Source organism: Anomaloglossus baeobatrachus, chromosome 4 (assembly GCF_048569485.1).
Source record: "Anomaloglossus baeobatrachus isolate aAnoBae1 chromosome 4, aAnoBae1.hap1, whole genome shotgun sequence".
NCBI lineage: Eukaryota > Metazoa > Chordata > Amphibia > Anura > Aromobatidae > Anomaloglossus > Anomaloglossus baeobatrachus.
In genome coordinates, this window is record NC_134356.1 from 8,831,482 (window position 1) to 8,854,467 (window position 22,986).

General features: G+C 49.9%; 1 protein-coding gene across 1 annotated transcript; it reads right to left on the minus strand.

Annotated features, from left to right (window-relative positions):
- Nucleotides 1-21,025: 21,025 nt before the first annotated feature.
- LOC142300934 (histone H3) lies at nt 21,026-21,436 on the minus strand. The gene has a single exon (XM_075341949.1). It carries the CDS (start codon nt 21,434-21,436, stop codon nt 21,026-21,028), a length of 411 nt encoding a protein of 136 aa, XP_075198064.1.
- Between the last annotated feature and the right edge of the window lie 1,550 nt (nt 21,437-22,986).

Sequence of the window (22,986 nt, forward strand, 5' to 3'; positions counted from 1 at the left end):
ACTATAGCAAAGTCCAATAGCCACGTTTAGGATGCCACTAGGTACACTGAGTGTTTGCTAGTATAATGGCTTAGTTAGGAGTTGGAGTGTGCAGAGGACAGGAGGGTACAGTGCCAGGATTGTGGTGCTCTGGGTAGAGGAATGGAAGCCTGCCTTTCTATTCCCTCCTAATGGTGAAATGCAGGGAGGAAATCCCTGACCTTGGCTGCACAGACGCTGTTGCTGTTTGCAGGACCTGTCACCTATGGCTCTCTGACCCTGCCGGTACGAGCCCTTAAAAGGACTGCTATAAAGTGCTCTCCCTATGCTGTCCAGCGCTGTGTATGCAGCGCATACAGCTGTATCGGCTATAGGACTCAGGATGACGGAGCTGCGACAGTGATGTCTGACACCCAAGACGCAGAAGGCAGATAATGGCGTCCGTGAAGAAAATGTCCGGTTTTATAATGCAGGGACATGTGACATGCAGATCCTATCACACATGCCGTTGCTTCTCTGGCTCAAAGTCCACTTAGCTGTGTGTGTGTCTGTGATTGGCTGACATGCTGGCCCGCCCCACAAGACGCGCGCGCTTAGGGAAGGAAGACAAGAAAAAAAAAAAAAAAAATGGCGATCGCCATTATAGAAACAGCAGTGATCTGAAGGCGCTGTTCACGCACACTATACACTGAAATGTGATAATAGTTTGATTCACAGAGTGACTTACACGATTACAGCAGAAACCAAGCTAGGAATTAGCTGTTTTTTGGCTGCTAGAACCGTTCTCGAACGTTTCTAGAACTATCGAGCTTTTGCAAAAAGCTCGAGTTCTAGTTCGATCTAGAACAGGCCCCAAAATCACTCGAGCCTAGAACTGGAGAACCACGAACCACGAACCGCGCTCAACTCTAGTCAGCACACACCCAGCAGCACTGAATACACGTTCAGAGACAACGCTGGCCACGGGACACAACAAGATCTCCAAGGCGTAAGTGGAGAGCTCAGGCCATTTTTCAAGATTTGAAGCCCAAAATGAGCAAAGCTCCATTTGCAAAGTCATGGCATCAAGGTTCATTTGGAGATACTCCTGTATCATCCTCTCCAGCCGATGACTATGTGTCAGACTTGTTGTCTCTGGTGGCCTTGCAAAGGATGGTCTAAAAAAATTATGAAACGATTCAATAAAGGTGCTGTTACCAGCACCAGATACGGTGCTACTGGTACGGGTAGACTGTTGAAGATGACGAGACCGTCCCATGTTTGTCAAGTTACAACTGGGAGATTCACTCCCTGCACCTGCACGGTTGTTTGGTGGAAAAGCCGAGCTAAGATCGAGTAACAGCTTCTGCTGATACTCCTGCATACGTGCGTCCCTTTCTATGGCTTCTGCTGATACTCCTGCATACGTGCGTCCCTTTCTATGGCTTCTGCTGATACTCCTGCATATGTGCGTCCCTTTCTATGGCTTCTGCTGATACTCCTGCATACGTGCGTCCCTTTCTATGGCTTCTGCTGATACTCCTGCATACGTGCGTCCCTTTCTATGGCTTCTGCTGATACTCCTGCATATGTGCGTCACTTTCTATGGCTTCTGCTGATACTCCTGCATACGTGCGTCCCTTTCTATGGCTTCTGCTGATACTCCTGCATACGTGCGTCCCTTTCTATGGCTTCTGCTGATACTCCTGCATACGTGCGTCCCTTTCTATGGCTTCTGCTGATACTCCTGCATACGTGCGTCCCTTTCTATGGCTTCTGCTGATACTCCTGCACACGTGCGTCCCTTTCTATGGCTTCTGCTGATACTCCTGCATACGTGCGTCCCTTTCTATGGCTTCTGCTGATACTCCCGCATACGTGCGTCCCTTTCTATGGCTTTTGCTGATACTCCTGCATATGTGCGTCACTTTCTATGGCTTCTGCTGATACTCCTGCATACGTGCGTCGCTTTCTATGGCTTCTGCTGATACTCCTGCATACGTGCGTCACTTTCTATGGCTTCTGCTGATACTGCTGCATACGTGCGTCGCTTTCTATGGCTTCTGCTGATACTCCTGCATACGTGCGTCGCTTTCTATGGCTTCTGCTGATACTCCTGCATACGTGCATCCCTTTCTATGGCTGGAATTATGTCACAAAATTTGGACTTGTATCGGGGATCTAATAGTGTGGCAAGCCAGTAGTCATCATCACTTCTAATTTTGACAATACGAGGGTCATGTTGGAGGTAGTGCAACAAGAAGGCATTCATGTGTCTTGCGCAGCCATGCGGACCAAGTCCACGCTGTGTTTGTGGCATAGAGGTGCTAACCGTTCTTTCTTCCTCTGACATCTCCCCCCAACCTCATTCAACCGAAATGTGACCAAGGTCTCCCTCATCTGCTAAGTCTTCCATGTCCATGGACAGTTCGTCATCCATTTCTTCATGTTCTCCTGCACCTTCCTCAACATTTCGCCTGCTACAACTCGTGGCTCTCCTGTTGCAAGGAATGAGGTGGTCCCCCATTCCTTGTCTGCCGCGAGCCCTCCTGCTCAGCAGCACCAAAGGTCTGGGAGACTGCGCAGTCTGCAGGAGTTGCCTCCTCAGAGACACAGCAGAAGGGTGACACCTAGTGGTTCTCCCCTTGCAAGGAATGGAGTGGTCTCCCATCCCTTGCCTGCCACGAGCCCTCCTGCTCAGCATCACAGAGGGTCTGAGAGGTTGCACAGTGTGCAAAGGATGGATGCTCAGGGAAGCAGCAAGACTTCCCTTATCTCTGCACATTGTGAAACCGAGGATCCCACCTTTATGACCCAGAGGCAGGAAGATGAGTATGTGCCCCACGTGACGTCTTCTGATTCGCTCACTGATATCACACGGCCCGATAACGAGGCTGGTGGTGTGCTGAATCCTGACTGGCCGGGCCAAGATGACACAAATCCTCATTGGGTCACGTCCATCTCGCGCCCGCCCTTGGGTGGAGCTACACCTCCTTAAAAGCTCCCCCTGCCATCATGGCGGCGCGTGACTGTCCTTCTATGTTTGGATGTCTGGCAGCGTGCTGCCACGCCACTGCTCAGGCATTATTGTCTTTTGTGGGCTTGGCCCTTGCTGCTTAGGCAGCACCTGGTTTGCAGGCCGTGTTCCTGCCTTGCTGCTCCGGCAGTATCTCCTTCAACAGGCCATGCTCCTGTCCCAGGTGAGCTCCTCGAGTCTCCACCGGACTCACCTGGTTATTGAAAGCACACGTGTGTTGGCACCTCTGTGCTACTCTCGTGCCATATCCCTGTTACTCCCGCTGGCACACGTGCGTAGGCACCTCTGTGCTTCCTCGTGCAACAGGTACACCGAGCCGTGAGATCCGTGCCATACAACCCTCACGGGTTAGGGCAGACCGGTGTACATAGATCGTCTGTGACATTCCAGACGATCGCTAGCAGCAACCCGCTCACTCTTCACCCACCATAGCAGCGGTCCCCTACACCGCACAGTGGACCTTGACTGGCGGAAGCTGTCCATTTCCCATCTTGGCACGCTTTCCCGGGTCCCCCTCGTAACAGAAGGGCCGCACCCAGGTATGCAGCATTGTCGCACACGGCCTTACCTGGCTGCAGGTTGAGTGGAGAAAACCATTTACCAAACTCAGTCTCCAGAGCTGCCCACAACTCAGCCGCTGTGTGACTCTTATTTCCAAGACCTTTCAAGATAAAGACCGCCTGATGACGTTGCGCTCTGCTGCCAGCATAGTAATGAGGGGTGCGTGATTCCTTCTGCGCAGTTAGAACACTGGTGGTCTGACCAGGCAGGCTTGGGGCGGAGGTGGAGGACCCAAACGAGGTGGAGGAGGCAGAAGCAGTGGCGGAACTTGGACAGACAGAGGATTGACGCACAAGTCGTGGGGATGGCAAGACTTGTTCAGCAGACCCTTCTCCATCTATCACCATAGTTACCCAGTGCCCAGTCAGCGACATGTAACATCCCTGTCCATGCTCACTGGTCGAAGTATCGGTGGTGAAATGCACCCGTTCACACAGTTTCTCAAGGAAGCGGTGATGTTGTGTGCGACATGCTGGTGTAGCGCGGGCACACCTTTCTTAGAGAAGTAGTGGCGACTGGGCATCTGGTACTGGGGCACAGTGACGGACATAAGGTCTCTAAAATATTGTGTGTCCACCAGTCGGAAAGGCAGCATTTCCGTAGCCAAGAGCTTACAGAGGGATAAAGTCAATCTCTTAGCTTTGTCATGGGTCGGAGGAAATTACCTTTTATTTGTCCACATCTGAGGGACAGAGATCTGGCTGCTGTGTGTAGACGGTGTTTAGTAGGGTGTCCCTGGAAAAATGCAGGTTTATGAGGAAGTGCAGTCGAAGACATGATGTTGCCTTCATCCAAAGTTGGTGCTGTCGATGTCTGATAGAGCTGTACACACTCACTTGTTTCCCCTTCCAAACCAACTGACGACCTACCAAGCAAACTGCCTGTTGCGGTTACAGTGGTGGAAGTTGTGCGTGGAAAACCAGGTGTGACAGTTGTCCCCATAGTCCTAGAAGATGAAGAGCGCGCGGATGCACTGGAAGGGGCAGGCGGTGGATGGTCCGCTCCACTAGGCCGCATTGCAGCACGGTGAGCTTCCCACTGGGACATATGATATTTATTCATGTGACGATTCATGGAAGAAGTTGTCAAACTGCTGAGGTTTTTGCCTCTACTTAAAGATTCCCGACAAATATTACAGATCAGATGTTTTGGGCGATCCTTTGCAAGGTCAAAAAAGACCAGGCTAGGCAAGGCTTAGAGGGCATGCGACCTGCAGAGCCACCCCGACTAGTGCTCAGAGGCAGAGTGGTGGCTGAGGATGCAGTTGTAGACGTGCTACCAGTGCTCCGACTCTGTCCAGGAAGGCGCAAGGTAACTTCGTCGTCAGTTGCATCCTCCTCCACCGCCTCTGTTGACCTCCTCGAGTGCCTGACTGTGGGTTGACAGTAGGTGGGATCTAGAACTTCCTCATCAATTGTTGTGTTTGCACTCCCCTCATCCTCAGACCGAGCCTCTTCTTGCCCTGACCGAATATTTAAGTTGTCATCCCAATCTGGTATCTGCGTCTCATTGTCATCATTATGTTCCTCATTGTCCCTACCAACAGGTGTTACAGTTTTGTGAATAAAGGTCAACATTATGCTCAGAAACTTGATCATCACGGCCTGAATCTGACTCACAAAGGTTCTGGGCATCACTGCAGACCATTTCCTGGTCTGTACTCACTGTAGCTTGGGAGCAGACCTCTGATTCCCAGGCTATAGTGTGCCTGAACAGCTCTAAAGACTCAGCCATCTCTGTTCCTCCATACTGTGCAGGGCGGGTGGAGACTTGAGAGCTGGGAGAAAGCAAGTGTGATTGGGATGACAACTCAGAGGACTTGTTTTTTTTGGATGCGATAGTTGAGGTGGAGGAGAGGGCACTTGTTGGAGCACTTGAGATCCAATCAAGCATGTGCTTTTTTTGTGCATCATCTACCTTTGTTACAGTTGTTCGGGTCTGTAAAAAAGGGAGCACATCAGATTGTCCACGGAAAGTAGTAGACATCTTACTTTTGCTGGAAGATGGCCTATCTTCAGCATATGTTAATGTATCTTTGCCACCTTCCCCATGGACAAACCCTGTTTTTCCTTTTCCACCACGCCTCTTCCCCTTTCCACCAGCATCTGTCATTTTGCCACTCATTTTGATAGCGACAAGATTGGCCACTTAAAATGTGGTAGTAAAAATTGAGAGGTGGTGTAGATTGCAGCGGTGGTCTATCTTTATTGACAGCTGAAGAACCAACACTGACTATCCCTGACAATGCAACTATGGTGTTACGCACCGGCGCCGCCATAGCCGCAAGCAGCCTGCTGTGGTTCCTGTTGCGCCCAGGCGCCGGCTGCCGTTCTTGGCCGTGCCTCGGGTCGTCCAGTTGGCTGTTCCTTCCACCACATCTAAGTGTGGAGAGGCGGCTAGTGTGCATGCGTGCGCCGATTTACCCCAGCCAGAGTTTAAGCCCGGTGTTTTGCCTAGTGAGCATGCTCAGCCTGATTGTGTTATGTCTGGGACTAAGTCCTCAGTTCGGGCTACTGAGCATGCTCCCACAATTAACCCTAACAGCCTCTTTGCACAGGTACTTGGACTTCGTGCTGTGTCTAAGTTCTGGGATGTGCCTACTGAGCATGCTCAAACTGATAGTCTGCTTTCTGAGCCTGTTGCTCAGGCTGCTGGGCATGCTCAGGCACTTAGTGCACCAGAGGCTAGGTCCGGTAGGGACCTCACTGAGCATGTCCGTGAGGTGGCAGGCCCTGATAGGGCAGAGGGTGTCAGGTGTCCTGATGACGTGGCAACTCCGGACTGGCTCGCAGAGGCCCGCCCCTATGATCTGGCACCTCAGTATTGGTCGTCAGACGATGACTGGTGAAGTGTTTGGGGCGTGGCTGCCATGGGCTCGTCAATGACGTGGCGGTTCCGGATAGGTCGCATGTGACGTCACTGATGACATGGCACTCTGCTATTGGACCTTGGTGGTTCCACCCTGGGTTTGGGGCGGACCCAGGTTATAAAGGGGCTGGAGACAACATGGAGGTGCGCAGTCTTCACTTTTGCTCAGTCTGAGCACACCTCCATGTTAGAGCCTCATTGTGGCATTAGCCTATGTTGGGAAGCGGTAGGTAGGGTTAGGCGAACGGTGCCTGTCACGCCAAGATTCGTGGCTCGGCACATCAGGGTCAGGCGCCGTGCTTCCCTCCTGCCGTTCCAGTCTTGCTATAGCAGCCCAGTGGCGTTAACTGGGCTGCGGCTGCTGTGCTTCCTGTCCGATTGTGCCCCCTACGCACACGGACAACGCACCTGCTGCGCCACCTGTCCGATTGTGCCCCCTACGCACACGGACAACGCACCTGCTGCGCCACCTGTCCGGTTGTGCCTCCTACGCGCAAGGACAGCGTACTCCAGGACCCCTGTGGAGTTAACAGGGTGTTCCTTATTTGCCTCGGCTTCCCGGTCAACGCTACTGGTGTACCCATCTGGCCTGACGTGTCCTACACACACGTGGCCAGTCGAGAGGTGGCCAGAAACGCTAATCGGAGGACCGCTCAGCCTGACGTGTCCTACACACGTGGCCGACAGGGCGCTTTCGTGGCGGTCTTCCGGTCAACGCTACCTGGTTACCACCCGGCCTGACGTGTTTCCTGCACACGTGGTTGGTGTAGCGCTAGGTGCACCAAAACGCTAATCGGGTTGTCGTCCGGTCTGACGTGTCCCAACACACGTGACCGGTTCCCAGAGTTCCTGGGTTATCTCAGAGCCATCCAGCTCTATAGTCTCCGCCTAACCCTCAGGTGCCAGCAGCTCCATTGTCATCTGGAGCACGGTGGGCCCCGACTGGCGATTAGGATATATACCCCCTGGTCCTAATCTGCTCGTCCCCCCGTAACATATGGCCCTAAAACTGGCAGCACTGTTTGCTATTATACCGTAATAGCTTAGTATAAATGAGCTTGAGGGTGCAATGCTGAGGTGCTAGAAATTGCTTGGCACCAGTGGGACACTAATGGAATACAGCAGCCACTTTTTGGATGGCACTAACTGGCAGCACTTTTTGCAATTAAAATGGCTTTGCAAAAATGTGCATGAGGGTGGAATGCAGAGGTGGTGGAACTTGCTTGGCACAAATGGGACCCTAATGTAGTCTAGCAGACCCTTTGTGGATGGCACTAACTGGCAGCACTCTTTGCTAGTAAAATGGCTTTGCAAAAAAGGGCAGGTGGGTACAGTGGCCGGGTTGTGGGTCAGTGTAGAGGAAAGGAAGCCTCACTTTCTATCCCTCCTAATGGTGAAATGCAGCAAGGAATTCCCTGACCTTAGGAATAAAGACGCTGTTATCTGAAGCTGTATTCAGTGTTTCCACGGACCTGACTGTCACCTATGGGCTCTGAGCCCGAGAAAATGAGCCCTGAAAAGAGCTGAAATAAACTTCTGTCCCTATACTGTCCAGCGCTGTGTATGTAGCGTACACAGCCGGAGCGGCGCCAGGAGCTGCGTGAGCTGTGACTGTCACCTACACGCAGAAGGCAGATAATGGCGCCGTGAGGGAAAATGGCCATATTTATAATGCAAGGACATGTGACATTCACAGCCTATGACACATGCCCTTGCTTGTCTGGCAAAAAGTCCACTTAGCCGTGTGTGTGTCTGTGATTGGCTGACATGCTGGCCCGCCCCACTGCACGCGCGCTTAGGGAAAAAAAAATGGTGATCGCCATTATCCCAGCAACACAGATCTAAACCCCGTCCCCCCCGCACACTATACGCTGAAATTAGATAATAGTGTGAATCACAGAGTGACTCACACTATTACAGTGAAAAGCCAGCTAGTAATTAGCTAGGCTTTTTGCTGATAGAACCGTTCTCGAACGTAACTCGAGCTGCCGAACTTTTAGCAAAAAGCTTGCGTTCTAGAACAGCCCCCAAAATCACTTGAACCGCGAACTGGAGAACCACGAACCGTGCTCAACTCTAGTCACTAGCACGTGTGACTTTGGCCTTACTGAGACTCCAGTGGCTGTCACTCTACTTCCAGGTCCACGCATTAGATCTCCTTCTGTGCCGGCTTCTATGGTTGTTGCCTTAACACTAGATGTCTGGGTCCCCGAACTGGAGAGTAAAAGTAAATAAATAATTGAAAAAAATGGCATAGAGTCCTCCATGTATTGATACCCGCTGCCAGACTGCCGAATTACGTGACACGGCCGCTCGGCAATCCGGCAGAAGTTTCATCTTTGAGGGCAGTGGGGAGCCCTGAGTGTGAACTCTGTTGACCTGCCTGCCAGACACAGGCGTCTGGCAACTGATGTGAGACTCCCATCCTCCATAATGTGAACCTCTGTCTTCTGGACTTCTCTTGTGATGAGCCAGTTTTCTGGAATGCACTATGCTGGACGATCAATTCAATATCTATCCCCCCATATGATGCGGCCTATCACATCACTTTACTGACACTCTACTCTGTTCCCTCTAATCTTTCCTCACATTCTTTCTTCTTTTCATGTCTCCACTAGAGATGAGCGAACCGGTCCCGGTTCAGCTCGAGGTCGGTTCGCCGAACGGAGCTCCCGTTCGATTTCGGCTCGTCGAACGTTCGACGAACCGAACTCGAACTGCATAGGAAACAATGGCAGGCAATCACAAACACATAAAAACACCTAGAAAACACCCTCAAAGGTGTCCAAAAGGTGACAAACAACTCACAACACAAACACATGGGAAAGTGACAAGGACATATACTCATGCGAAAACAAAGCAGCTGGACGAGGAAAAAGAGGAGGACACACAGATATAGGCATGGCACGCCCTTCTAAAATCATGTAAAACACCGCAAGGTGACTCCAAGCGGAGTCTCCATTTTTTCCAAAAATTGGGCCACACACACACCCACCCATTCAGTGGCAGCAGTTGTGCCCCAGTTGTACACTTCACAGCTAGATTTGCATCAAGCACATTCAAAAATACGCCATACTTAACCGTCCCCAGGATGACACCGGGGTAGGTAGATAAAGTCTTTGCTGAACCATGACTTGTTCATCTTGGCTCCTTTTAAAAAACACAGCAAGCAAGGGTTACTCCAAGCGGAGTCTCCCTTTTTTTCCAAAAATTGAGCCACACAGACACCCCATCAGTGGCAGCACTTGTGCCCTAGTTGCAAACCGGATGTTTTGATTTGCATCAAGCACATTCCAAATCCACAAGCATTTACTCTCCCCAGGATGACACAGGGGTAGTAAATTCCTTGTGGATCCATGACTTGTTCATTTTGATGAACGTCAGTCTGTCCACATTGTCACTGGACACACGCGTGCGCTTATCTGTCAGCACACACCCAGCAGCACTGAATACACGTTCAGAGACAACGCTGGCAGCTGGACACGACAAAATCTCCAAGGCGTAACTGGAGAGCTCAGGCCATTTTTCTAGATTTGAAGCCCAAAAGGAGCAAGGCTCCATTTGCAAAGTCATGGCATCGATGTTCATTTGGAGATACTCCTGTATCATCCTCTCCAGCCGATGACTATGTGTCAGACTTGTTGTCTCTGGTGGCCTTGCAAAGGAGGGTCTAAAAAAATTATGAAAAGATTCCATAAAATTGCTGTTACCAGCACCAGATACGGTCCTACTGGTACGGGTAGACTGTTGAAGATGACAAGACCGTCCCATGTTTGTCAAGTTACAACTGGGAGATTCACTCCCTGCACCTGCACGGTTGTTTGGTGGAAAAGCCGAGCTAAGATCGAGTACCACTTCTGCTGATACTCCTGCATACGTGCGTCCCTTTCTATGGCTTCTGCTGATACTCCTGCATACGTGCGTCCCTTTCTATGGCTTCTGCTGATACTCCTGCACACGTGCGTCCCTTTCTATGGCTTCTGCTGATACTCCTGCACACGTGCGTCCCTTTCTATGGCTTCTGTTGATACTCCTGCATACGTGCGTCCCTTTCTATGGCTTCTGCTGATACTCCTGCATACGTGCGTCCCTTTCTATGGCTTCTGCTGATACTCCTGCATACGTGCGTCCCTTTCTATGGCTTCTGCTGATACTCCTGCATACGTGCGTCCCTTTCTATGGCTTCTGCTGAAACTCCTGCATACGTGCGTCCCTTTCTATGGCTTCTGCTGATACTCCTGCACACGTGCGTCCCTTTCTATGGCTTCTGCTGATACTCCTGCATACGTGCATCCCTTTCTATGGCTTCTGCTGATACTCCTGCATACGTGCGTCCCTTTCTATGGCTTCTGCTGATACTCCCGCATATGTGCGTCACTTTCTATGGCTTCTGCTGATACTCCTGCATACGTGCGTCCCTTTCTATGGCTTCTGCTGATACTCCTGCATACGTGCGTCCCTTTCTATGGCTTCTGCTGATACTCCTGCATACGTGCGTCCCTTTCTATGGCTTCTGCTGATACTCCTGCATACATGCGTCCCTTTCTATGGCTTCTGCTGATACTCCTGCATACGTGCGTCCCTTTCTATGGCTTCTGCTGATACTCCTGCATACGTGCGTCCCTTTCTATGGCTTCTGCTGATACTCCTGCACACGTGCGTCCCTTTCTATGGCTTCTGCTGATACTCCTGCATACGTGCGTCCCTTTCTATGGCTTCTGCTGATACTCCTGCACACGTGCGTCCCTTTCTATGGCTTCTGCTGATACTCCTGCATACGTGCGTCCCTTTCTATGGCTGGAATTATGTCACAAAATTTGGACTTGTACCGGGGATCTAATAGTGTGGCAAGCCAGTAGTCATCATCACTTCTAATTTTGACAATACGAGGGTCATGTTGGAGGTAGTGCAGCAAGAAGGCGCTCATGTGTCTTGCGCAGCCATGTGGACCAAGTCCACGCTGTGTTTGTGGCATAGAGGTGCTAACCGTTCTTTCTTCCTCTGACATCTCCCCCCAACCTCTTTCAACAGAAATTTGACCAAGGTCTCCCTCATCCGCTGAGTCTTCCATGTCCATGGACAGTTCGTCCTCCATTTCTTCATGTTCTCCTGCACCTTCTTCAACATTTAGCCTGCTACCATGCGCCCTTGTTGATCCCTGTCCCCCTTGGTCCCATGCCTGCTGCGCTGGTGATGATGAACGTCTGGACCTTGGTGATGTTGTTGTCCTTGCGCATATGAATCCTCCTGTAGTTCCTCCCCTTCCTGTTGTCCCACCCCCTGACTCCGAATAGTGTTTAGCGTGTGCTCCAGCATGTAAATGACTGGAATTGTCATGCTGATAATGGCATTGTCAGCGCTAAACATATTCATCGCCATGTCGAAACTGTGCAGAAGGGTGCATAGGTCGTTAATCTGAGACCACTCCATCAGGGTGATCTGCCCCACCTCTGCATCTCGTTGGCCCAGGCTATACGTCATGACGTATTGCACCAGGGCTCGGCGGTGCTGCCACAGTCGCTGTAACATGTGGAGAGTTGAATTCCAGCGTGTCGCCACATCGCATTTCAGGCGATGAACCGGCAGGCCGAAAGACTTCTGGAGCGATGCAAGTCACTCAGCTGCGGCGCTTGAACGGCGGAAGTGAGCAGACAGTTTTCGTGCCCTGGTCAGAAGGCCATCTAGGCCGGGATAGTGTGTTAAAAATTGCTGGACGACAAGGTTCAACACGTGAGCCATACAAGTTACATGTGTCACCTTGCCCAGGCGAAGGGCCGCACCCAGGTTTGCAGCATTGTCGCACACGGCCTTACCAGGCTGCAGGTTGAGTGGAGACAACCATTTATTAAACTCGGACCGCAGAGCTGACCACAACTCCTCAGCTGTGTGACTCTTATTCCCAAGACATGTCAAGCTAAAGACCGCCTGATGCCGTTGCGCTCTGCTGCCAGCATAGTAATGAAGGGTGCGTGATTCCTTCTGCGCAGTGAGAACGCTGGTGGCCTGACCAGGCAGGCTTGGGGCGGAGGTGGAGGACCCAGATGAGGTGGAGGAGGCAGAAGCAGTGGCGTAACTTGGACAGACAGAGGATTGACGCACAAGTCGTGGGGACGGCAAGACTTGTGCAGCAGACCCTTCACCGCCTATCTCCATAATTACCCAGTGCCAAGTCAGCGACATGTAACGTCCCTGTCCATGCTTACTGGTCCAAGTATCGGTGGTGAAATGCACCCGTTCACACACAGAGTTTCTCAAGGAAGCAGTGATGTTGTGTTCGACATGCTGGTGTAGCGCGGGCACACCTTTCTTAGAGAAGTAGTGGCGACTGGGCATCTGGTACTGGGGCACAGTGACAGACATAAGGTCTCTAAAATCCTGTGTGTCCACTAGGCGGAAAGGCAGCATTTCGGTAGCCAAGAGCTTACAGAGGGATAAAGTCAACCTCTTAGCTTTGTCATGGATCGCAGGAAATGGTCTTTTATTTGACCACATCTGAGGGACCGAGATCTGGCTGCTGTGTGTAGACGGTGTTGAGTAGGGTGTCCCTGGAAAAATGCAGGTTTGTGAGGAAAGTGCAGGCGGAGACATCATGTTGCCTTCATCCAACGTTGGTGCTATCGATGTCTGAGAGAGCTGTACACACGCACTTGTTTCCCCTTCCAAACCAACTGACGACCTACCAAGCAAAGTGCCTGTTGCGGTTACAGTGGTGGAAGTTGTGCGTGGAAAAACAGGTGTGACAGCCGCCCCCACAGTCCTAGAAGATGAAGAGCGCGCGGATGCACTGGAAGGGGCAGGCGGTGGATGGTTCGCTCCGCTAGGCCGCATTGCAGCACGGTGAGCTTCCCACTGGGACATATGATATTTATTCATGTGACGATTCATGGAAGACGTTGTCAAACTGCTGAGGTTTTGACCTCTACTAAGAGAACCATGACAAATTTTACAGATCACATAATTTGGACGATCTTTTGCTATGTCAAAAAAGGACCAGGCTAGGCATGGCTTAGAGGGCATGCGACCTGTTGATCCACCCCGACTAGTGCTCAGAGGCAGAGTGGTGGCTGAGGATGCAGTTGTAGACGTGCTACCAGTGCTCCGACTGTGTCCAGGAAGGCGCAAGGTAACTTCGTCATCAGTTGCATCCTCCTCCACCACCTCTGTTGACCTCCTCGAGTGCCTGACTGTGTGTTGACAGTAGGTGGGATCTAGAACTTCATCATCAATTGTTGTGTTTGCACTCCCCTCCCCCTCAGACCGAGCCTCTTCTTGCCCTGACCGAATATTTAAGTTGTCATCCCAATCGGGTATCTGCGTCTGTTCTTCATCAGTATGTTCCTCATTGTCTATAACAACAGGTGTTACAGTTTGTGAAAAAGGGTCAAGATTATGCTCAGAAACTTGGTCCTCACGGCCTGAATCAGAGTCACAAAGGTTCTGGGCATCACTGCAGACCATTTCCTGGTCTGTACTCACTGTAGCTTGGGAGCAGACCTCTGATTCCCAGGCTATAGTGTGACTGAACAGCTCTGCAGACTCAGCCATCTCAGTTCCACCATACTGTGCAGGGCTGATGGAGACTTCAGAGCTGGGAGAAAGCAAGTTTGATTGGGATGACAACTCAGAGGACTGGTGTTTTTTGGATGCGGTACTTGAAGTGGCTGAGAGGGCACTTGTTGGACCACTTGAGATCCATTCAAGCATTTTCCTTTTTTGGCCATCATCTACCTTTGTTCCTGTTGTTCGTGTCCGTAAAAAGGGGAGCACATCAGATTGTCCACGGTAAGTAGTAGACATCTTACTTTTGCTGGTAGATGGTCTATCTTCAGCAGATGTTAATGGAGCTTTGCCACCTTCCCCACGGACAAACCCTTTTCTTCCTTTTCCAGCACGCCTCTTCCCCTTTCCACCAGCATCTGTCATTTTGCCACTCATGTCGATTGCGACAAGATTGTGCACTGAAAATGTGGTAGTAAAAATTGAGAGGTGGTGTAGATTGCAGCGGTGGTCTAGCTTTATTAACAGCAGAATAATAAAGAATAAATATCCCTGACAATGCAACTACGGCCCTTAAACTGGCAGCATCAATTGCTAGTATAATGGCTTAGTTATAATGAGTTGGAGTGTGCAATGCAGGCAGAGGTGCTGCAAATATCTGTGCACTACTGGGACTATACAGAAGTCCAACAGCCACGTTTAGGATGCCATTAGGTTCACTCAGTGTTTGCTAGTATAATGGCTTAGTTACAATGAGTTGGAGTGTGCAGAGGACAGGAGGGTACAGTGTCAGGGTTGTGGGGCTCTGGGTAGCGGAATGGAAGCCTGCCTTTCTATTCCCTCCTAATGGGGAAATGCAGCGAGGAAATCCCTGACCTTAGCTACAGAGACGCTGTCTCTGTTTTCAGGACCTGTCACCTATGGCTCTGACCCTGCCGGTACGAGCCCTTAAAAGGACTGATAGAAAGTGCTATCCCTAAGCTGTCCAGCGCTGTGTATGGAGCGCATACAGCTGTATCGGCGATAGGACAAAGGACGGAACTGCACCAGTGATGTCTGACACAAAGGACGCAGAAGAGATAATGGCGTCCGGACGGGCAGATACTCGTTTTTATAATGCAGGGACATGTGACATGGACATCCTATCACACATGCCGTTGTTTCTCTGGCTAAAAGTCCACTTAGCTGTGTGTGTGTCTGGGATTGGCTGACATGCTGGCCCTCCCCACTACACACGCGCGCTTAGGGAAGGAAGACAAGGAAAAAAAAAAATGGCGATCGCCATTATACAAACAGCAGTGATCTGAATGCGCTGTTCCCGCACACTATACACTGAAATGTCATAATAGTGTGAGTCACAGAGTGACTTACACTATTACAGCGGAAAGCCAGCTAGGAATTAGCTGTTTTTTTGCTGCTAGAACCGTTCTCGAACGTTTCTAGAACTATCGAGCTTTTGCAAAAAACTCGAGTTCTAGTTCGATCTAGAACATGCCCCAAAATCACTCGAGCCTAGAACTGGAGAACCGCGAACCGCGCTCAACTCTAGTCTCCACGTCCTCCTATTCTATAGGAATTATCTCATAAAGCTGCAGGAGCCGTCATCAGCAGGAATTTAATTGCTCTTAACAGGAGCTACTGGGTGGAAGGAGGATGTTTGAAAATGATGGCCGGACCCCCATTATACAGCACGTTCTGTCTATTGTGACCCCCATCTCCTTATAGGACCCTCACTCCTCCTGGACCTGGTGAAGTGTAACTTAGTGATATCTGCACATGTCCCCGCTCAATGCTGAGGAATACAGTGCACAGGTATACAGCACAATATACTCTCCAGATGGCGCAGATTACTCTCTCCTGCTCCTTATCCTCTGTGCTGTATACACTCTTGTGTTCCTCGCCCCCTGTATAGCCGCCGTACTCTGCTGTACTTCTACAAAGTGCTGGAAATCCTCTATGCAGCCTTATTTTACTCACTTAGGCCTCTGCCACACTTCCGCAAAAAAAAAAGTACGTGTCTCACGCACTGTTTTTCAGGTGCGTGTTCCGTTTTTTTATGGGCGTTTCTCCAGTACGTGTGACGGCGTATGCTGTCCGTGTGTGCGTGTGGAATGTCCGTGTATGTGTGAGATATGTACATGTAATGTCCGTTTGAAATGATCCGTGTGGCAAAATGCCGTTGCTACATACCCGCTGACAGCCGACAGACAGAGACACACGAGGAGAATTAACTCGGATGAACTTCCCCTGACTTCATTGTCATCCCGCAGCTCTGACTGTGTGTGGCGTCCTGATTAGCGGTCACCAGTGAAGGACTCACCGGTGACCGATAAACTCCTGAGTGACTGAAGTTAGCGGCGTGATTATCGCTGCCATCACTCAGGCTACCCACGGCTAGCAGAATCCTCCACCTGAGACCGCAACTCACCTGTGACTTTTTTGCAGATCGCTCACTTCTATCACTTTGGCGACTAGCTGTCACAGTTGGAGGATCTAATGGTGACCGTGAGTCACCTGAGTGACGTTATCGCTGACTGCGCGGCTCACTTCAGTTGCTGCGTGGAGCTGACTGAGAGCGGTCATGTTATGTGGCCGCTCCTGTCACCTTCATGTAGCAGAGCTGAGAGCGTCGTGAGACCTCCGTGGATTACGCCGGACCTGGATGGGTATTTGTGGCTTAATAAAGTGGTGAAAGAGAGTGTTTGTTTTTGTGCATTATTCCAAATAAAGGATTTTTTGGATGTGTGTGTTTATTTTCTTTAACTTAGAGGTTAATCATGGAAGGTATCTCGGGGAGACGCCTGCCATGATTAACCCATTATTACCTCAATTGCCACCGCACCAGGGCAATTTGGGATGAGCTGGGTAGAGACCCGAAATGTCGCATCTAATGGATGTGGCAATTCTGGGCGGCTGCTGGCTGATCTTGTTTGGCTGGGTGGCTCCCCATAACGTGGTGCCCCCATTCTGAGAATACCAGCCTTCCGCCATGTGGCTTTACTCTGGCTGGTAACAAATTTGGTGGGGGACGCACGTCGTTTTTATTCATTTATTTATTTTACTGCATGATATAGATCCGCCCGCCGGCCACTGTGATTGGTTGCAGTGAGACAGCTGTCACTCAGATTGGGGGCGTGTCTGACTACAATCAATCATGAGCGCCCGTGGGTGGAGGAAGCAGTGATTAAGAGATTGAATAATAAGCGGCCGGCATTTTCAAAAAGAAAAAGCCACTGAAGGTTTTTCACAGCTGTGCAGCGCCGCGCCGGTGATCAGTGAGTATGCGAGAAGGGGAAATACCGACCGACGGACAGAGAGAGGGACAGAGAGAGGTACAGACAGAGTGACCGTCTGAAAGCGAAACATACCGACCGACAGAGGGAGATTGTCCGACATCCCATCCAAAATTCACCCAAAAAAAAAACCGCAGACAGGTTGAACATCAACATACTACGTGTCACATACGTGCAGACATGGACCCATTGACTTTAGCGGGTCTGTGCCTGCGTGATGCCGGAGAAAAACGGACATGTTGAGCGTGGGGAAAAATGCACACAGGTACAAACGACATGGACACACGTTCCGTGTGGTTTTACGTGTGTGTCTGTTACTATAGGGTAACATTGGTGTACGTGTCTCCGTGGCGCTGGTACATGCAAAAACCTACCAAACACGTACCGACGGCATGGATGTGTGTCGGAGGCCTTATATAGCGCTATTAGTGTCATACATCTAGAGATGTGACCATCACTGCCACTAGTGGGGCTCAATCTAAATTCCCCATCAGTTATTGCAGTGTGGAAAGAATCGGGGAAGCGCACAGAAACAGGGAGAACATACACACTCCATGCAGATGTTGTCCTTTGTGGGATTTGAAAAGAGGATCTGAGAGCTGCAAGACTACGGTGCTAACCACCGAGCCACAAGACTGCAATGCTAACCACTGAGCCACCAGAAGACTACAATGCTAACCACTGAGGCACCATGCTCCATATAACGCCTCTACTCTTGAGCTGTATACCAACATACACTGCTATAAACGCCCATATTGTTGTATGTGCACCACATGGCGCTGAATTATCTTTCATCCTTACTGCCATATAGAGCTTTATATGCACCATGTGCTTTCTAGTCTTGTATACCCACCATATAGTGCTGTGTAATACCGGTCTGCGTATCCCACATAAAATGCAGTAAACCTCCAAACAATACAATGTTCACCCATCACACATACATTATACCGCCCTATAGTGCTGAATATACCCTATATACAGCAGACATTGACCCCCGGCCACACGCGGTAGATCTCCCGCCATGCACCGCCAGTTACACAGAACAAAAGAGAAATTAGCAACCATTGTGCGGTAATTTTCCCGCTTCTACAGTGTTATTGTTAAATATAGACACAACCTTTATTCCAATAAACTCTCTATATTTCTGTATATTCTAATAATATTGTGAATATCTCCATATACTGCGATAAAACCACCATATAGAGCCATAAAGCCCCATATTAGTGCTGTACACTCCTATATAGTATTGTATAGTCCCGTATAATGCTGGATGTCACCATATTGTGCTGTATAATCCTTATCCATATAGTGCACTATACCTCAAATACCTAATTTGCATTGTCAGCTCCGCCCTCCTCTGCTGATTGGCTGAGCATAGACCTGTTGGAGGTTTTGAATTTCCCGCTCATTGTGGGTTATTTTCCCGCTTCTATCTTATTTTTTTAAAAAATAAGAGTGAGATTCAGATCTGGAAATCCATCAATCTCCGGGAATTCATCACCGATCAGCCGCCTCCACCGGGAACAAAGGGAGAGGAAAATCAGCGAGAAAGTGCAGAGAGCTGCGAGCAGAACGATCAGATCAGTGCGGAAAATGCGGCCCGGAACCGAGAGAAAACCGCCCATCCCCCATTACCAGCAGAACAATGGAAGCCGCAGCAACAGCCAGAGATCCGGGAGAAAAGTGTGTGTATATTTATATAGGGGCTGTGTTTCTTGTGTTTATGTTGAGCATCAGTCGCCATATACTTCCCTTTGCTGTCTTGTTATTCCTGATAGTTTTATATCTCACTACAACCCTCATCCTCCTGCATTCCTCTGTACAGTGCTGTATACTCCCTATAGAGCGCTCTTTTCGACTTCTTATAGTGCAATAATCCTCATATAATGCTGTAATTCCTCAATATAGAGCTCTATATGCCATGGATTGCTTTATTTCTACATCTATGAGGCTATAGTATATACAGCTATATATACTTACCTATAGTGCTACAAATCTTTATTTAATGCTGGTTACACCCATGTAGTTGCACACCCTCCATCGATAAATACTGCCATGTAGTGTTTTCTACTTTTCATATAAGAGTGTGTAACTCCATATGGAGCACTTTATGTTTGCACATATCAATGGCTGAAATGTGGATGCGTTACTGCTATACAGAAAATACAATTTGTTTGGTATCGGAGATCCAGTGCCGGGGGCGGCGGAATGTGAGGGCGGCGCCATGATGCAGGAAAAATAGATACATATACACACATATATCTCAATGAATGGCTAACAAACCTGGCACGCCTATATACAGTATATAATTAGAGCCCACATACTGTATGTATAGCAAGAGATGCCTTATTAATGTATCAAATAGAAGAGCACAGGAGGAAACTTCCACAGTAATGATGGGGAGCCTGTGCTGTGTAGACTGCGCCCAGCGGTGTAACTACAGCCCAATGCAAAGTTTAGAGTCTAAACTAGTGATGGGTAGTTCATGAGTGAGTAGTTCAAAATGAACTACTCCTCAGAGTGAACTAGTTCATCTATCACCATCCTGACAGATTAGTTCATTATGAACTAAACAGCAGTGGGAGGAGACAGAGAGTGATCCCTACAGCTCCAGGAGGCTCCTGCTCTCACACTGGCTCTTTATAGCTCCTGATGCTGGAAAAGGAGGTAGTAAAACACTAGACCACACATCAAATACAAATAATAGTAATAATAATATTAATAAAAACTGAAATTGCACAGTAGACACAGCTCATATGTGTGTATGAGAGAGCGTGTTTCTGTGTGTGGCTCATGCCTCTCACCTGTCTGATAGGATCAGCCTCCTGTAGAGGATCAGCCTCCTGTAGAGGATCAGCCTCCTGTAGAGGATCAGCCTCCTGTAGAGGATCAGCCTCCTGTAGAGGATCAGCCTCCTGTAGAGGATCAGCCTCCTGTAGAGGATCGGCCTCCTGTAGAGGATCGGCCTCCTGTAGAGGATCGGCCTCCTGTACAGGATCAGCCTCCTGTAGAGGATCAGCCTCCTGTAGAGGATCAGCCTCCTGTAGAGGATCAGCCTCCTGTAGTCTAGAAGATCAGTCTTACGAAAATCTTTACCACTGGCTCATGTTCGGTTTTCAAAATGGTGGCTGCTGAACTGCTTCTCAGCTCCCTCATACACATTCATTATGGGTCAGTACTCTACACTCTACACAGGGGGCGCTGCTGGGCTCAGTGAAATGCATCAGATTGAACTAGGCCGTCCTGATTCATTCTCAATAGAACATTTAGTTCAGCAGCTCTTATAGTTCACATGATGCATTTCCTGGCAGCTCCTCACAGGAGAGAAATACTGAACTAAATGAACTAATGTTTTCAGTGAACTAATCACCAAAATGAACTAGATTTCCCATCACTAGTCTAAACTGTAGACCCGTCCTCCCCGTGTTGGTCAGATATTATCGGCAACTGCAACTTCATTGATCCTATAAAGACCAGTTTCACCACCATCATTTCATATCTTAGTATATCCTGGTATTTATCTCCCGCATTCCGGGGGCAGCAGCTGTCCTCGGTTTGCCTGCTATGGCAATATTGTGATGCAGCCAGGGAACTGACGGGCTCCTCTGCCGCAATACATGTCAGCTCGACGTTTATTCTTTGACACACATCCAACTACAATATACAATAGAGGCGGGGGTAATATTAATTAAGCAATGACTGCGCCCCGAACACTGCGGAGAAAGAGGCAGAATTGAAGGCAAGGCTCGTCTGAGGGAGGATTTGGTGGCTCTGAAAAGAGCCTTTGTGTTGTGCTGGGGCCGGGACAGATCTACGCCCTCTCCCCGCGGATCCTGCGAGCCAGCTGGATGTCTTTGGGCATGATGGTGACCCTCTTGGCGTGGATGGCGCACAGGTTGGTGTCCTCGAACAGCCCCACCAGATAAGCCTCGCTGGCCTCCTGCAGGGCCATGACCGCCGAGCTCTGGAAGCGCAGATCGGTCTTGAAGTCCTGGGCGATCTCTCTCACCAGGCGCTGGAAGGGAAGCTTCCGGATCAGCAGCTCGGTGGATTTCTGGTAGCGGCGGATCTCCCGGAGAGCGACTGTCCCCGGCCGGTAGCGATGCGGCTTCTTCACTCCTCCGGTGGCGGGAGCGCTCTTCCTGGCGGCCTTAGTGGCCAGCTGCTTGCGGGGAGCTTTCCCTCCGGTGGATTTACGGGCGGTCTGCTTAGTTCTGGCCATAGCTCTGTATAGAGGAGAACAGAAGTGATGAGAAAGAGCGGCGGAGCAGAGTATTTATCCTCCTGTGCGCGTCCTCATTGGTCTGTAAGGAACACGCCCCTTCTTTCCATTGGTTACTTCACGCAAAAGCAATAAAATTTGTACCCAATAATCAATTACCCAATTTTTTTTTTTTTTTTTTTTTTTCTTTTTACTGCACTATTCTAAGTCCTGTTGTGTATAAATACGTGACTCTTCAGATTTTGTGTTATACCATGCCTGATGAAGAGACCTGAGTAGTCTCGAAAGCTTGCAATTATTACCATCTTTTCAGTTAGCCATTAAAAGGTATCAACCACTGAGGACTCTCTGTTCTTTTAAACAATTTTTTACCCAATAATCATCAGCTGTCTCTGACCAATCATTTTTCAGAGGAAGCTCCGCCCTTCAGCAACCCATGCTCCTCGTTAACGCCAATCCCATTGAAACACCGCTCTTATTTCTCCCCCTCAGTAGGCCCGCATCTGTCCCCTCCCGTGACTGTGAATGACACTGTTTTCTCTCAGCTCTAATACACAGATGTCACATCCCGGCTACACGCGGCTCTGGAGCAGCCACCACCGATGTAACTGCAGCTCCATCTCCCCGCACACAGCGCTGTACAGTGCAGCTACAGCATTATCGCAGCTTATCAACATCTACCGCCCCCTATACACGAGATCAGAGCAATAATCTAGAAGTCGCGAGGAATCCAACACTGATCATACAGAGGGGACAAGGTGGTGACACTGATCATACAGCTCTGCAGGACAAGGTGGTGGCTCTGATCATACAGCTCTGCAGGACAAGGTGGTGACACTGATCATACAGCTCTGCAGGACAAGGTGGTGGCACTGATCATACAGCTCTGCAGAACAAGGTGGTGACACTGATCATACAGCTCTGCAGGACAAGGTGGTGGCACTGATCATACAGCTCCGCAGGACAAGGTGGTGGCACTGATCATACAGCTCTGCAGGACAAGGTGGTGGCACTGATCATATAGGTCTGCAGGACAAGGTGGTGTCACTGATCATACAGCTCTGCAGGACAAGGTGGTGGCACTGATCATACAGCTCTGCAGGACAAGGTGGTGGCACTGATCATACAGCTCTGCAGGACAAGGTGGTGACACTGATCATACAGCTCTGCAGGACAAGGTGGTGACACTGATCATATAGGTCTGCAGGACAAGGTGGTGTCACTGATCATACAGCTCTGCAGGACAAGGTGGTGGCACTGATCATACAGCTCTGCAGGACAAGGTGGTGGCACTGATCATACAGCTCTGCAGAACAAGGTGGTGACACTGATCATACAGCTCTGCAGGACAAGGTGGTGGCACTGATCATACAGCTCTGCAGGACAAGGTGGTGGCACTGATCATACAGCTCTGCAGAACAAGGTGGTGTCACTGATCATACAGCTCTGCAGGACAAGGTGGTGGCACTGATCATACAGCTCTGCAGGACAAGGTGGTGGCACTGATCATACAGCTCTGCAGGACAAGGTGGTGGCACTGATCATACAGC